A 16,177-nucleotide genomic window follows, 5' to 3' on the forward strand; every position below is an offset into this window, starting at 1 on the left:
TAAACTACTGATAAAAACAACTGATATTTTCTTTAAAACAATCGGTTGATTTTCTGCATCAAGCTTAACAACAATTTTATATTTGGCTGGACAGATTTTCCATTGATTAATTCTTCATAACTTTTCACTTTACCTTCAATACTTGCAAAAATCTTTCTAAAACAATTCACTCCCCTCTTGTTTTAGCCCTATTGATGGAAGAGGGTCAAGCTCACCACACTATGAAAGCCAAAAGATTAAGACCGTCTAGCTTCACAAGGGAGCGTCTAGCCATGGCTACATAAGGAGCATCTATGAAGAGTCCTAGACCGTCTAGCTTCACACACACATGAGCCAAGCTACGGTTTGGGAAGAGAAGGCTTTGTTGCATAAAGGCCCATTAGGGGTACTTAGTAGATAGGATAGTGTAGAAAGCACTTTGTGAAGGAAACATTCTAGAAACTAGGTTTGTGTGGCCGGTCATTGCACATGGCACATGGCTTAGGTTTTACATTTAATTTTTGTTTTCTTTTCATTAGAAAGTAGCTTACCTTTTACGTCCAAGATGGCCTATAAATAGGAAGGCTATCTCATTGTATTTTGCAAGTTTAATTGAGTATTGTTATGCTGCCATTTTTGTGCACTAGCTTTACTTCTCCTAGAAATCTAGGCTATAAACTTCAATCCTTTCACCTTTCTCCCTTGAGCTGGCCGAACCACTCAAACATCACACTCCTCATGCACCTTCAAAGCCAACACAACTCCTAAGAGGGCTTTGTTTCACTCACCCATTGCTTCCGCATCACTTTTACTACTTTGATTCAAGAAGAACACATGAAATGTCATCACCTATAATTCTAATAATACTAATGCTACAAGATATAAGACAAGTATTATTTGAACTCAACTGCTAATGGTTAAACATTGAGTATTATTTGGACACAACCACTCTTAGATAAACACAAGATATTGTTTGGAACACAGTCACTTCAACGCAACAAGATTTATATTGGTTCATCCTAATACGTGGGCTAGTTCTCCCTGAAGCATACTATTTAAGAGGTTTCACTAACCAGAACAATGATTACATCAAGTACACTAATCTCTCCAGGTTATCTCAAATATATAAACATATATAGGTTACAACAAGAATCTCTCACTAAAGAAAAAAAAAACTAATCATATTAGTTAGGTGTTTTTAGATTTCTATAGACATAATTTTATTTACACTTAATAACTTTAATCATAAATTCATGGATTATAATAATAAATAACTCTATTATTTTAATTAAGATTAATTTAATTGGGTTTATTTTGGTCGTAACCGTTATTTCTATTATTTTTTTGTTTTTAGAATAGAATGTCTAATATTTCTCAGGATAGACAGTCTAAAGGAAGCATTTACCATTGTGAGTGGACCGAATATATGAAAGCCCAAATTTCTTATTTGAATCAAAACAAAAAAAACGAAATCTGAGGAGAAGAATAAGAGAATAAGATATACAATATCTCATAAAACAGAGTTGGAAGCATATCTTCTACAAAATAAGAAAAAACATAATCGTGATAAAATTGTAAAAAAATTCTAAGAATTCTGGAAAGTTGGAAATTGAGAAATTGTTAACAAAATCTAGACTGGAATATTTTCCTATGATCCTTGGAGCAGAAAAATCTATAAACAGGTACAAGCTTCAAGGATAAATCATCAAATTTTGTATCTTGACAATGACGTTGGGAGAACAAAGCATTAAGGTTTTCTTATTCTCTTCTTTGTAATCTGTTCATTTTGTCTCCACATGAAAGGCTAAACTCCTTTAGACTGATTCTCTTGTAATTTCACAATGAATTATGAGGTTCTATATAATTGATGAGCATATATTTATTCACATTCAATAGCTTTAGTCATAGATTATTTGACTATAATAATAAATAAATCTATTATTTTAATTAATATTCATATAATTGGGTTTATTTTGGCTTTAACTATTATCTTCGTTAAGAGTAAATGGTATGAAGGAAGTGTCTACCTATGTAAATGGGTCAAATATGCAAAAGTCCAAGTTGCTTCTTTTAATCAAAACAAAAAACAAAATCTAAGGAGAAGAAGAGGAAATAAAAGCTATAATATCTCAGAAAAAAAAAAATCGTAAGCAAATCTTCTGCAAAATACAAGAATTATGGAAAAGTGAAGTCTGTTAACAAAATCTAAACTACAATATTTTTCTAAGATTCTTGGAGCAGAAAAGTCTATAAAAGGACACAAGCATCAAGGAGAAAGGATGATCATAGGATTTTCTTAGTTTCTTTTCTTTTTTGTAATTCCATTGAGTTTTGAAGTTTTGGTCAATAGAAGTTTCATTTTTTAATTATCTATAACAGTTATTTTAATATTCTAATCTTCTGAAAAATTGGTTTTTGTAAGAGGATTGAAAGTCTTCCTTATCTTAAACTTTGATTTCTTAGTTAGTTCGCATTGTTCTAATTAATTTTCTTTTATCTGCATTTCAACCATTTTGATTAACCATTAAGACAGAATACAAGACGATGAACATATCTAAGCGCAACATAATTACTACATGGGAATTTCTATCTTGAAAACACTATACCACCAAAACTCTTCACACTCTAGGGTGGGGCCATATAGAAAAGTCATGCAAAATAAATAAACTTTATCAAACATAATTACACAAGTGAATTTTATAATTATATAAAAAAAATTAAAATCTATATCTATACTTTTTTCTGAAAAAGGACAGTATCCAAACCAGTCTTCATATCGATCCATTTCCTTCTAGGTATTGTAATTCCCGGGAAGCATCTCATTTATGGCCACGGCTAAGTACTTAATTTATTGAAATTTCATTTCTTATGTCTGCTTATTTTCTACCTTTAAGAATACAAAATAACATTTCATTTCAGTATATTTTGCCTCTGTAACAAAAATGTAAACCCCTTGACCCATCTGTAATTTGGGGACAGACATGAATCTTGACAATAAAAATCTCACCTCAAACTGACATTATTTTTTCACTCTAAGGAACTAACACGATTTGTATGTTAGAGGACACATATGTCCTAACAGTTTCTCCTTCTCCCAGCATAAATACAAACGAAAAAATGGAAAGAATATAAACTGATATAGAATCAAATAACATTCATTCATAGATATCCTTGAGCCATCCAAATGAAGTGTTCGAAAGTCAAAGAAAGGGCAGGAAAGTTCACCAGTACACCACTGAATGACGACCAGAACATAAACCCTGACTAATCTACTTAACTACTGTCACGATTAATCTGAAAAAGCTTCCAAAACACTGCTCAGGCCTTCTTATTCCTAGAATTCACCCTCCTCAACAGGTTTTTAATTTCAGCATCCAGTTTGGCTCTCATATGGGGGGAAAGAGTATTCCCTGAATTCTCCAGGATTGATGACATCATCTCCAAGTTCTTCTTCATAAACTCAAGAGAAGGAGGTGTCTCAGCAGGCATTGCTATAGACTGAGTTCGTTGAGTAGGAGTCACACCAGGCATTGCTGCAGTACCAACCATGGTATTCTTCAAGCCTGCTTTACTTACAGGGACAGTACCAACCACTGACATAGAACTTGCTGCCAGGCTATGATCAGTAATAACATTCCCAATAGGTCCCTTTTGGGAAACATGTGACTCTAGATTTGAAGCTATAACTAGTGCACTGCAGTTATGGCTTGCTGCATCGATATGCACTGAAGAAATCTGAGAAATTTGAGGATCTTCTGGTGCTTCTATCTTTTCCCTCTCTTTATGCACAGCCCTTCCTTCAGAAACAAAAGAAAAAGAACTCGGATTTTGTGAAGCATCAGGAATGGAGCTGTATTTGCTGCTGCCCCCCTTTAAATTTATCTCAACATTTGGCTGCTGATGCACTGATGTTACTTCTGTCACCCTCACCTTTTGTATCAATTTTCTCTCTGGCCTCAATGAGACACCACTAGAAGTATTAGCATTCACATCTGACAGGCCAGAGAGTGATTTTATCTCACTACCCGATTTAGTATATGCAGAAGATTCATGGGTCCTCGAGTCTTCTCTTTCCGCTGACAAAACCTCTTCCTCTGGTTCAATGTTCAAGTAAGGGTAAGACAGATACTTACTTTTTCTCCGAACTCTGTAACCAAAGCCTACTGTAAAAGAAAAGAAAATTGCCCAATCAGTAATTTTTTGGCTAAATAATTGAAACCACATGACCACCACGTCAGTGTATTGTACATATCACACATTACCCAATCAATTCACAAACCTTCAGCTCATTATAAGAGAAGATTAAGAAGCCGCTCATGATACCAACATACTATGAAGCAACTTAAAGAATACATAAACATTAGCCCTCATGCAGTTCTACTATTCTACACATGAATAAAGCACCAATGGGGAAATAACTCAACATCTATAAAATTTCAGACATGCGTATGCCAAACAAGAAAAAAAAAATACCAAATGTCCAATTTGAAACACCACTTTTTACATGCTGATATGTGTCATGTCATATAATAGAAATTAGAATCATGAAATGTACTACAGATTAAAGATGTGAACTGCAATCAAATTGGTGCAACTATGATGTATACATGAGACTTAGAGACCTATTGTTTTACCCATGTTTGGAAAGATGTGACAGATGGAATAAATCGTGTCAAATGCTGAAATGATGCAGAAACTGGACCATAGTAAGATATGAAACATTGGACCTAAGTTTTGGCAGAAGTGATTTTGAATTTTTAAACATGATTGTGCGCCCAAAATATTCGCAGTCAAAATTTATACATTGGAAGGTATGCACGCTGTGGGAAATTGATACTCGTTGTAAACCACACTAGACCATAGAAATTTAAGAATGCATATAAAGGTTAAAAAAAAAGAGTTCCATCCAGAATAAAACCATAATTAGAAAAAGTAACAATCAAACACATAACAAAGTGCATAAAGGAGATCATAATCTCAACACCAATATCTTACAGCCTATAGGTTTCTCAGGGGCTTCTTCAGTCATGATGGGGTTTCTTATCACAGTGGTGTTTGCAGTCACTTTTGTCTCAGCAACAAAATTAACGTCATCAATTCCTGCAGTCAAAACCACATCCTTCGCCGTCTTCCAATAGGCTACCGAATACAATGCACGCAAGGAAAATAAACAAAATTGAAGGAAAAAAAAAAAACAAATCAAGACTTTGAATAGCTTCCAAATAAACAAAAACTCTCTTACCAGTTGCCTTTATGAATCAATTCTGAAAGCAATCCAAGCCTGCAGAGCAGAGAAAATTTCACTTGCACAAATTCTCACTTCACACTAAAGGAAAGGGAAAGGCATACGAAATCAATTTAAGAATTGGGCAAACACCCATCATTCACAAAAATAAACTGAACTGTAAAGAATAAAATATGATATAAGCATTAATTTTAATATTTATAATGAAAAGCTAATTAGGTAAAAGACAAAAACAATAAAGGAAAGTAAAAAATAATGAGTGATTTAGAAGAACAAGGGCACTGAATGTGAAGGGTTCTTCACCACTTCAAACTAGAGTAACCGTTAAAAGTAATGCAACTACTCCACCTCTTGTTTGGCACATTTTTTTACATATGTTTTGAGATGGATGACTACACAAAAATTAAACGCTTGTATGAGGTAATTTTAACTGGTTAGATGAAGAATGCATATTTATTGAATAGTCCCTAGTTACTTCAGTAAGTGTATCCTTCATAGTTTGATTAGTTCCTATGTGTTCTCTATCACTGTCTGTCTTGTTCTCCAACCTCCTTCTAATATGCTTCCCGCTGATTCCCCAGATAGCTTAGCACTAGAACATCCCAAAACGGTAACACTAGAACACAGGACCAGCAAGCGGTTCATAGGATCAATCATGAATCAACACCACATATGCTTCCTGGATTGCCTTAAAGTGACTCTGTATTTGATATTCTTTTTCTTGTTTCACAGCTTCAGTTTCCACAAGAAGGAGAGCAAGTTGTTTCTGTTGCAAGACAACCAATACTGTATAGTGAATAGTGATACTGTTGCCCGTCTCCAGCACCAGATTTCCTTTTGCTCTGGCCGCTGAACAATTCAGATGATAGGAAATATAATTAGTCCTCATCCTCAACCAACTTTTAGTTATTATCAGCCTCTTTCTTGTCTTCCTGAAAACCTTCAGGAAGCTTAAAAGCAGCACAATGGGAACCAAGCTCTGCAGGTTCAAATGTCAAAGCCTTAGTAAGAATGGGAAACAAAACATACTTTAATTCAACACTCCCCTCAAATTTAACTTTGTAAGAAATTGAACCTTCATTTCAATTTCAACTACACAATTCCGCCCACATTAACCCTAATAAATCATACATAAATTCTAAATCATTATTTTCAATGGAATAAAATAATTTAGTAGAGTACAGGGATTCTTCCAAACAAAAAAGTTCACAAGCAATGAAGTGAAGAAGGAAACAAGAATTTGAAACAATCATTCAATGGAAAACCCTAACTCGTTTGATATAGCAATGAATAGATTTTTTTTTAAATCCTACTGTGCGAAAAGAATCAAAACTTGGGATAATGCAAGAGGAGGTTGACGTGGGAACCGCCGTCAATCAGGTGGGTCCCGGCGGCGGAGACGGAGGAGTGGACGGAGGAAGGTCTGTGCAGTGGCCATTCCGACTATGTGGACAACGAAAATTTTTATTTTTATCTCTCAATAATAACAAAGTTATTTATTTACCAAATATATTAATAATAGTATTGAATTATAAATTTTAATAATTTAATAATTAGATTATATATTATATTAGATTAAAATTTCCTAATTTTAAAAACTTCGAAGAATAAACGTGTTATTGAATTTTTATAAGGATCAAAATTACACATTCACTGTATTAGAGGAACGAGAACTAAAAGTGAATTTAAATCTAGAGTTTAGTAACGAGGTTGTAATTATTATCATTAAAAGGAGAGAATAAATTACAGTAAAATTTTATAAGAAATTCTTAAATCACATTTATACCCTCTGTATATTTCTTTATTATAAGAGGAAATTACATTGGTGCTTCTTAAAAATTATACTAATATTTCAATTATTTTTAAATTGCACAAATATTTTAAGATATAATTACATTTTTATCTCTACATTTACATCAATATTCAATCTATTACAATTTGTTTTTTTTTTATGTTAAATTTCATTAACGTTATGATGTAACAATTGTAAGTGACACTTTTATGCACACATGTCTCCACGTCGGATCCTCGTCATCACACTAAATCCTAAATCCTTTTCTCTTCATCCTCTCTTCCAACTCTAACCATCTTTCTCCTCCAAGCACCTTCGTAATAATGGATTTTTCTTCATTATTTATCAATTTATCCTATCCTGCATCACAACCAACAATAATTATGATCCTCATGGGGTTCATAACATGTGGACTTAACACGTGGACTCCACTTATGTACTATTGTCCCACATTGTGTATCGCATCATCAAAAGTTAACTCCTTGATGAAAATTTAACAAGAGACCAAATTGTATATTCTTTTAAATTCTTTTTGGACCAAATTAATTTTTTTTTTAAATCACTATAGTAAATTGAATATTGATCATAAATGTAGAGACAAAAATATAATTATATCTAGTTTTAAAATGATTTAAATTTTTTATTGGAAAACTGAAAGATATTCCAAGTATTAATCATCGAGTTGCAATAAAAATTTCTCTAAATATATATATATATATATATATATATATATATATATAAACTTGCTTGCAACTTAATCTTAAAAGCACTATGTCAACGCGTTTTTTTTAAAGTATGGATATATTGCAAGTTCAAAATTAAAACTTCAAAAAATTACCAAGAATTTCAAATCTTAGACTCTCTAAATAACTAATTCAACTTTTACGGCTATATCATATCATATGTAAAAAAATCTCTAAAAAGGTCTTTTTAAAAAAATTGAGAAAGAATATGTATGAATTCTTTTATGCAAGTTAAAATTAATTTTTTTAATAAAACTCAGGCTAGGCATGCCATCATACCAAAAATAGCACAAAGACGAAAAAAAAGAGACTAGACCAAATATATGTAAAAAAAACTAAGAGTAGTCTAAGCAACTAGAGTTTAAATTAAAAAAAAATTAAAAAATTAAATAAAGACAAGAAGATAAATAAAAGAACATTCTCTAATAAGTAGCTCCCATAAAAATAATAAAGGAACCATTGAATCTAAAAAATCCAATCAGATTGACTATCATTTGCATTCAATATTGATAATAAAATCATATGATATGATGCACATCGCTACAATTACTTTTTCTTGAGTTGACCTATTTTGGACCAAATTGACTTCTTTTAAGAAAATATCGGTTGAGGTAGATTCAACTATATTCACGGCTAAGATGGTCAGACATGATTATTGAGCCTGTTGTTCATCACTTGAAAGATATTCAAAACAATTTTGTAAGACTAGATCTTGAGAAATAGATTTAAAAGTAACTTGTTTGAGGTGAGAGAATCCTTCTAAAAGACCATAATTTCCAATAGGCAATAAGTCATTTTTTATCAAATTATCTAATTCATGGGTGTTCCTACTAGGGAGATGGGGCCTAGAGAACTATTGAAGTCTTCTCCTTCTTCCTTCGGTCGGGCAGGTGACTGGGTGATGAGCTGAGATTCTTCTCGTCCTCCTGCTTCTCCATTTTCGGCACTCGGTCTCGGGAGAACACCGGATGGTGGGGGTACTTGCGAAGACACTCCGATGCTCAAGTCAGTAAAGCGGGTGGTCAGCTCTCAGGTAGGTGAACAGTAATAAATGACATACCTTACTCCTTGGGATGCGTGCTATTTATATTATTCTAATAGGCCTACCTTGTTGGGCTCGTTTATCAAGGTGGATACCGCTTAGGGTTGCATTACCTAATTCTTGATGATGGATTAACTTCACTGATCTCGGTTTGAGCGTTAATTGTAATAGGGTTCGGCCATCGGCCAAGTTCCCATGGTATGGGTCGGCCATCGGCCAAATCCTTGTGGTCTCGGCCGTCTCGGCCAGATCTTCTAAGGTCTCGGCCAAGTGGATCGTCGGCCTCGTCCTCTCGGCCAAAGTTCTTAAGCCTCAACCAGGTTTCCCAAGTGTCGGTCAGGTAGACTCGGCCTCGGGCAGCCAGGTGGGTCCCAGCCTCGCCCATACCGATACAATGGGCATCCTCCAAAAATGGTATATCAGTAAAAACAACATTCTAAAATCCTAAACAAGCCCTATATCTTTAGCAAAATTCTTAAACTTTGACCAATAAGAGATAAAACTTCCACGTAGCCAACACCAACTTCAATAAAGGGTATCGAGATCAATAATAGTTCCCTTAACTTCCACCACTCTTGTGTTATGAACAAGTATATCAGTACCTCTGTTGTAGAATTCTATTTCACCAACCACTTCCTTGTGAGGGACATCATTATTTTCTTTGGTCTAGACAATCACAAGTTTATACTGTACAACAACAGGTTTGGACAAACAGTAGGCAGTTTGACAATGTTATTGAGGTTATGAAAATGTTGTTTGTATTTAGAAATATCATGCCCTATCATTTTGCAGGAAACTTCTCAAATTCAATATTTGCAATAAAAGCAAAACTAGGTCTTTCCACACAAAAATTGATTAGGCAAAGCAAATATCATAACAATATCATTCACCACTCTACCAAAAGAAATCTTCAGATTTATTCGTGGTGCAGTCATCAAGAAAAAAAGGAGTATAAATTGAGCTTTGGCGAGTTTCATGGAAGATGACACAAAGTCTTTGGTACAAGCAAAAACTCTCAAGTTGAATTGAGATTCCAATACCACACTGCCAGGATCCCACTTCTAGGACTCTTTTCACTTCAAGAGAAGAGAAAACAAATTCATAAACCTTTTTTTTTTCCAAAGGAATAACTTTCCAAAGTCCCAGAGATTTCGAGGCAAAATCCAAATTTTTGCACACGTTCGTATGAGTAAAATGTTTGTCACCTTTAGATAGCATTATTCTCCCATGAAGGTGATTTTTACAGTTTTCAAGACCTATAAGATAAGATACACATCTTCGTCAATCTAAACATATATTAAATCTTCATTAATGCAAGAAGAACACAACTATGAAATAGGGTTATATCACAAGCATTATTCAAGGTTTGTGCAAAAGTCTTCTTTTGTACTTGAGCTACATAAGATGACTTGATTTGTGAAGAACAACCTTGGTCCTTAAGACACCCCTAAGAAATTTGAAAACCAAAAGAATTTATCTCTCATTCCACCAAAGAGAATCATCACTTCAAACTTGCAACAAACGGAGTTGTTAAGAACAAAATGTTGATCATCGACCAAGACAATAACAATGAGAAACAAGATTGACAAACGAGATTTAATTAGAGGGCCAACATTACAAATATGTTCATAAAAGTCATAAATGGTCATTTTTTTCCCTTAAAAATATAAATAGATCTCAATTTAGTGTATAAAAGAAGGAAATTTTGTATTCAATTCCTAAGTGTGTAAAAAGTGAAATAATTACGTCATTTTTGCTAAATTTATGTGAGATTTGCCATTAAATTGTAATATTTAAAAATCAATTTAACACTGGATTCTTTAAGACTAATTCATATTAAATTATAAAGTTCAGAAATCAGTTTGTATTTTTTTTAGCATATATATAGAGTAAATAATATTTTTTATTCTTTTAAGACTAAAAATGTTACCAATTTATATATTTAGGGATCAGATCGTCAATTTTTTTACTGAAACAATGTCAAGCTATTTCTTTTTATAAGAATATAAAAGAAGGCATGAAATGAAAAAGTTGAGTCTAGCATGGTAATTGGAGAACACGAGAAGATGAACACAATTCAAGTGATACAAAGTAACTAGGTCTAAATGCAAATATCGAAAACATCATAATGCAAAACTCTTGATACTGTAATTTTGAGTCATGTAGAAAACACTAGAAAGAAAGAAAAGTGAACTTTAGCAAACACAATAAAACCATTTCTTCTAATCTCTTTCATTTAAACTGGTTGGGACTAAGAGAAATTAGTTTAAAACATATAGACTAAAAAATGATTTGAAGTACAAAGAATAATAATTAAAAAGTATTCAACAGTAAAGACTACATAAATATTTTAACCAAATAAAACAACCATAAATGATAACATTCTATGCAACTAACAATGTTTTGAATTATCAAGGACTAACAAACCCTAACTAAATCTCTTAATGACTAATTTGGAGATTGTTAAAACCTACTTTGTCCCGTAATATAGAAGCATAAATACAAATGAAAGACATTGTAAGCACTGAATGATATTGAATCGAACGACACTCGTGCATAAAATATCTTTAAAAAATGGGGATGAAAGTCCACCAGTACAACCACTGCAAGAGGACTGGAATAAAACTACTGTGATCTACTTAACTACCATGATAAATTTAGAAAGAAAAGCCTCCCAGACCTCTGTTTAGACCTTGGTCCTGGAATTCACCTTTCTCATAAGGTTTTTAATTCCAGAATCCAGTTTGGCTCTCATCTGGGGGCAAAGACTACTCCCTGAATTCTCCAGTACTGATGTCATCATCTGCAACTTCTGCTTCATGTCCTGAAGGGATGGAGGTGTTTCACCAAGCATTGGCACAGTAGACCCAGTTTGTTGGGCAGGGGTCACACCAGGCACTGCTATAGACCCAGTTGGTAGGGTAGGGATCACACCAGGCTCTGCCATGGACACAGTTGGCTGGTTAGGGGTCACACCATGCCTTGGCTTAGACAAAATTGGTTGGGTAGGGGTTACAGCCATAGACCCAGATGGTTGAGTAGGGCTTCCACCAAGCATTGCCATAGACCCGGTTGGTTGAACAGAGGTTACATCAGGTATTGCCTTAGACCCGGTTGGTTGAGCAGGGTTTACACCAGTCATTGCCACAAACCCAGTTGATTGAGCAGGGGTTACACCAGGCATTGCCATAGATCCAGTTGGTTGATTAGGGGTTACACCAGGCATTGCCATAAACCCAGCGGGTTGGGCAGGGATCATGAGTTGCTCCACAGGTGGACAGGATGCAGAAGGACGATGGAGCTTGTAATCAAGAAGAGTAGAACCAAAGGCAAATTTGTTCTGCTCTAAACTATGAAATGCAGCAGCGGCATCTTTACTTCTGACAAAAACAACTTGAGCACTACCAGCGTCTTTTAACAACTGAGTTTCTGATGCCTTCAAGGGACCAAAACGGTAAAAGGTAGTCATTAGATCTTCTTTTGATGGGATATAGGCTACCGGGGAAAATTGTAGGAGAAGACAATTTCCAAGTGATTCACCACCGTCCTTCCGTCTCCAGCAAATAGTAGTTTTTTTGATAGGCCTTGAACAAGCAGATAAGCTCGACTGCTTTGGTTTCAATTCAGTTGAAGTGAAATTGACAGTATCAAATTCTGTGCTGATTGAATTGCACTCAGCACTAGAATCGTTCAGATCAGGTATCTCAACAACAGATTTAGTGTTGAGAGCTTTTTTTGCTGCCATTTCTGTGCTATCAATCAGCCTAGGTTCCCCTAAAGCAAGTTTAGTATTGAGAGGTTTTTCTACTGCCTTCTCCATGTTATTGTTCAGCCCTGTTTGCTCTACAGCAAGTTTAGTATTGAGATGCGCTTCCGCTGCTTTCCCCAAGCTATTATGAGGCATTCCCACAGCAAGTTTATTATTGAGATGCACTCCTGCTGCTTTCCCAATGCTGTTCTCTAATGCTGCTTCATTTACCAGGACAGTACTGGCCTCTGCCTTGGTAATTACTGACAAGCTATTATCATTAATCCTCCCAACAGGCCCTTCTTGGGAAACACATGACTCTGGATTAGTAGAAAATAAAACTAGTTCTTCCTTATTTCCACTTTTATTTCTGTCAGGAATATCAACAGGCACAGGTGGGGATGTAAACTGCAAATCTATTACCAGTGAACTGCCTTTAAGCTTTTTGGCATCTGTACACACCGAAGTAATTTGAGCACTTTCATTCTCTAGTACTTCTATCTTTTTCCTCTTTTTATAAACAGTCTTTCCTTCATAAGCAAGGCAACTCAGATTTGGTGAAGTTTGAGGAGTTGAGCTGTATTTGCGGCTTCCCCCAATTAAATTTGTCGTAACATTTTTTGGCTGTTGCCCCAAAGTTGCTTCTTCCATCTTCCTCTTTTGTTTCCTTTTTTTCCCAGGCATATGAGAGTCAATGCTAGATGTGTTTGCATTCACATCTGATAGGCCACTGAGTGATTTTCTCTTCCGCCTAACTGCACTTTCCCTTTTATTGTTCTTTCTCTTCTTACTTGTGGTATCTGGTAAATCATTACCCACAGGTTTCCCCGGTTCTTGTGCATTAACCTGGAAGGTAGCAAGTTCAGCCTCATCATAATAGTTTGATATTCTATATCTGCAAAAGAACTGCTCAACAAAATCAAAGTTCTCCTTCCCAACTGGAAACATACAATCAACGGCTGTAGAAAAAAGTCCTGAGAGTACATCAACTATAGATGCATTCATGAATTCGGGACTACTGGACTGATTATTGCAGCTGACAAACTTTCTGTACCAGTTCTTTCGGAACCTCCTGCTACCCAATTTAGCATTCGACAAAGATATGTTTGCAGGGTTACTACCAACACTTGAAGCCCCTCCTTTCCGAGAAGGATATGGTGTCTTCGAGTTTTCAGTTTCAGCAGGTGAATCTTTTTGTTTTGATCTAAGGTTTGTATACGGGTAAGACAGGTACTTGCTCTTTCTTCGATCTCTTGAATCAAAGCCTGCTGTGAAGGAAAAAATTTGCTCAATCAATAATTTGTACCTAGCCTATTGAAAGCATGAGGCCATGTTTATTACACTATTAAACATTGGCCAATCTATTCACAATAATTCAGCGCTTGATAAGATGATGAAGATGAAGAAGCCACTCAGAATACCAACATACAATAAAGCAAGTTAAATGATACATAAACATAAGCCCTCCTACACTTCTACTGTTCCACACATGAATCAAGAACCAATTGAGAGGATGATATCAAATAGGAATAAAACGCAAACCAAACGTCCACTTTTGAATTTATTTTTTTTCCAAGCAGGTAAAAAGAGTCATATATCAGAACCACGAAATATAGAGAAGATATCTAAGCTCTACCACAAAAAGGTTGTGCACAAAATAATCAGTCACAGATTTAACATCGGAAGGTATGGAAAAACGATTCTCAACGCAAACTAAGAAACAATTCCTTATTTTTTTTCCCTATTGGAGATGATCTTATAACCGGACGATTGCTCAAATCTAAGTATAACTTATATAAGAAAGAGTTAATTATGAACAAAAAAACTACTTTACAGTTAGAAAGAGTGTACAAATGTGGGTTGCTTAAATGTAATATGACATAGTAGAGCCCACTTCAGACTCACTAAAAAACCTAAAGTGGGTTTCCTACATCACCAATGGAGATGCTCAGATTAATTTAAAAACCTGTAGAAAAGTAGAAAACCAGATTTCCATACAAAACACACTACAACCAAAAAAAATCACAATCACCATAGATATTAAGTCAACACAAAAATCTTACAGCTTCCAAGTTTCCCCCGGGCTTCTTCATGCATGATGGTGTTTCCAGTACTTTTTGTCTCATCACCAAAATCAGTGTCACCTCTTCCTAGGGTCAAAACCACATCCATTGCCGCCTGCTAATAAAATAAACTACCTAATACAACACATGCAAAGCAAAGACACAACCAGGGTTACAAAACTACTTGCAGATAAACAAAACTGAAGGTAATGAGATCAATATTTTGAATGGCTTCCACTTAACAAAAAGAAGAATCTCTTACCAAATTCTCTCTCAATCAATTCTGGAACTCATCAATGCCTGCATGAAACAGAAAAATTTACTTATACAAACTCTCACACTAAGAAAGCAAAACATATTTCATCAATTTAAGAGATGACATCCATTATTATAATTCTCAAAAACAGAAAAGTAAAGTTTTTTAGCATTTCCAATATAAATTATTATTTTTTATAAAAAACAAAGAAATAAAAAAAGAAACTCACACCCAATATTTTAATATTTTCAACAAGTGATGATTTAGCAGAACAAAAACACTGCATGTAAACGGGTTATTGACTTCACCCTAAACGACCACAGAAAATCAACGTAACCCACATCTTCAGCAATTTTTTTTTGTTTCTGAGAAAAAAAAAAAAGAGTCCGTTTGATAAGACTTCTTAAAACACAATTAATCAATTTAAATTCCATAACCCCATTGGTTATCATCGGAACGATCTCAAATTTTCAAGAGTGTGTACCCTCCACATTTAATCGCTAAAATGTGAAAAATAAAAAGAGTCGCATTTTAACAGAAAATTTCATTCACCAAAAGAATAACCCTGAAAATCTTACGCGTAATAGAATGATGCGTAATAGAATGATTTTCTCGGTAAGAAAACCAGGAAAATAAGTTATAGAAACTGAAGAGGAGAATAAGAGCCCCAGATTGAATGATGAATTACGAATTTTCACAAAGTTTGGAGAGAGAAAGAGAGAAGAGTTGAAGAAAAGGAAAGAAAAGGGAAAAGTGTGACTCGCCTGATCTGAGTCCAGTGAGAAGCAATTTGAGTGAGTGAATGAATGAAAGAGAAGAGAATGCAAACAGTGATAATAACTATGGTGAGTGAGTGAGTGACTAAATTTGTTTATATATATATATATATATATTTTGTTTGGTAAAAGATATTAGATCCCTGTTTAGAAGGTAATAATAACAATAATCCCAAATTAAGTTTCAAAATTATATAATAAAAAAAAATTATCAAAATTTAATTCCCAATTTAAAACATATTATCTAAGAATATCACTATTATTTCTGAAGATTTGATCTTGTTGTCACTATTTACTCTAATTAACACGAATAACGTCTTATTTTGAAACTTAACTATTTGAAAAGTAATTGTATTTGTTTTTCTCGGAAACAATTCATAAACCTCCTTTCTTAATTGCTTTTTAAGTTTTGTTTATACCTAAGAAAAATATTTAGGTTTAATTATTTTTTTATTTTCTGTACTTTAAATTTTATTTTCAAATCTTTTAAAATCAAAGAAGTATATTTTAGTAAAAATAATTTTTTAAAAAAA

At 34.2% G+C, this 16,177-nt stretch overlaps 2 protein-coding genes across 16 annotated transcripts; both read right to left on the minus strand.

The window, feature by feature from the left end:
* Positions 1 to 3,118: 3,118 nt before the first annotated feature.
* LOC137830942 (uncharacterized) lies at positions 3,119 to 6,713 on the minus strand. 10 transcript variants are annotated; one of them, XM_068638368.2, is made up of 5 exons: positions 6,538 to 6,703; positions 5,773 to 6,203; positions 5,222 to 5,260; positions 4,975 to 5,118; positions 3,119 to 4,142 (listed from the first exon to the last, which is right to left on the minus strand). In XM_068638368.2, exons 4-5 carry the CDS (start codon positions 5,006 to 5,008, stop codon positions 3,298 to 3,300), a joined length of 879 nt encoding a protein of 292 aa, XP_068494469.2. In that variant the 5' UTR covers positions 5,009 to 5,118; positions 5,222 to 5,260; positions 5,773 to 6,203; positions 6,538 to 6,703; the 3' UTR covers positions 3,119 to 3,297. The 10 variants fall into 10 exon arrangements, with proteins under 10 accessions (XP_068494469.2, XP_068494471.2, XP_068494470.2 ...); XM_068638370.2 differs by lacking the exon at positions 5,773 to 6,203 and having other exon boundaries at positions 6,558 to 6,712; XM_068638369.2 differs by lacking the exon at positions 5,773 to 6,203 and having other exon boundaries at positions 6,538 to 6,712.
* Positions 6,714 to 11,335: 4,622 nt separating this feature from the next.
* LOC137830940 (uncharacterized) lies at positions 11,336 to 15,731 on the minus strand. Of its 6 annotated transcripts, none has more exons than XM_068638361.1 (4): positions 15,633 to 15,731; positions 14,875 to 14,912; positions 14,613 to 14,747; positions 11,336 to 13,814 (listed from the first exon to the last, which is right to left on the minus strand). In XM_068638361.1, exons 3-4 carry the CDS (start codon positions 14,719 to 14,721, stop codon positions 11,488 to 11,490), a joined length of 2,436 nt encoding a protein of 811 aa, XP_068494462.1. In that variant the 5' UTR covers positions 14,722 to 14,747; positions 14,875 to 14,912; positions 15,633 to 15,731; the 3' UTR covers positions 11,336 to 11,487. The 6 variants fall into 6 exon arrangements, with proteins under 6 accessions (XP_068494462.1, XP_068494458.1, XP_068494460.1 ...); XM_068638357.1 differs by having other exon boundaries at positions 11,336 to 13,817; XM_068638359.2 differs by having other exon boundaries at positions 11,336 to 13,817; positions 14,613 to 14,743; positions 15,633 to 15,727.
* Positions 15,732 to 16,177: the final 446 nt, after the last annotated feature.

This window comes from Phaseolus vulgaris, chromosome 6 (assembly GCF_051622355.1).
Source record: "Phaseolus vulgaris cultivar YP4 chromosome 6, ASM5162235v1, whole genome shotgun sequence".
Classification (NCBI taxonomy): domain Eukaryota; kingdom Viridiplantae; phylum Streptophyta; class Magnoliopsida; order Fabales; family Fabaceae; genus Phaseolus; species Phaseolus vulgaris.

Coding starts and splice junctions, on each gene's coding strand:
- LOC137830942 (XM_068638363.2), bottom strand. CDS start 5,008: ATGACTGAAGAAGCCCCTGAGAAACCTATAGGCT. Junction 4,143..4,974: donor CCCTGAGAAACCTATAGGCT/GTAAGATATTGG, acceptor TTTCTTTTACAG/TAGGCTTTGGTTACAGAGTT.
- LOC137830940 (XM_068638357.1), bottom strand. CDS start 14,721: ATGGATGTGGTTTTGACCCTAGGAAGAGGTGACACTGATTTTGGTGAT. Junction 13,818..14,612: donor CCGGGGGAAACTTGGAAGCT/GTAAGATTTTTG, acceptor TTTCCTTCACAG/CAGGCTTTGATTCAAGAGAT.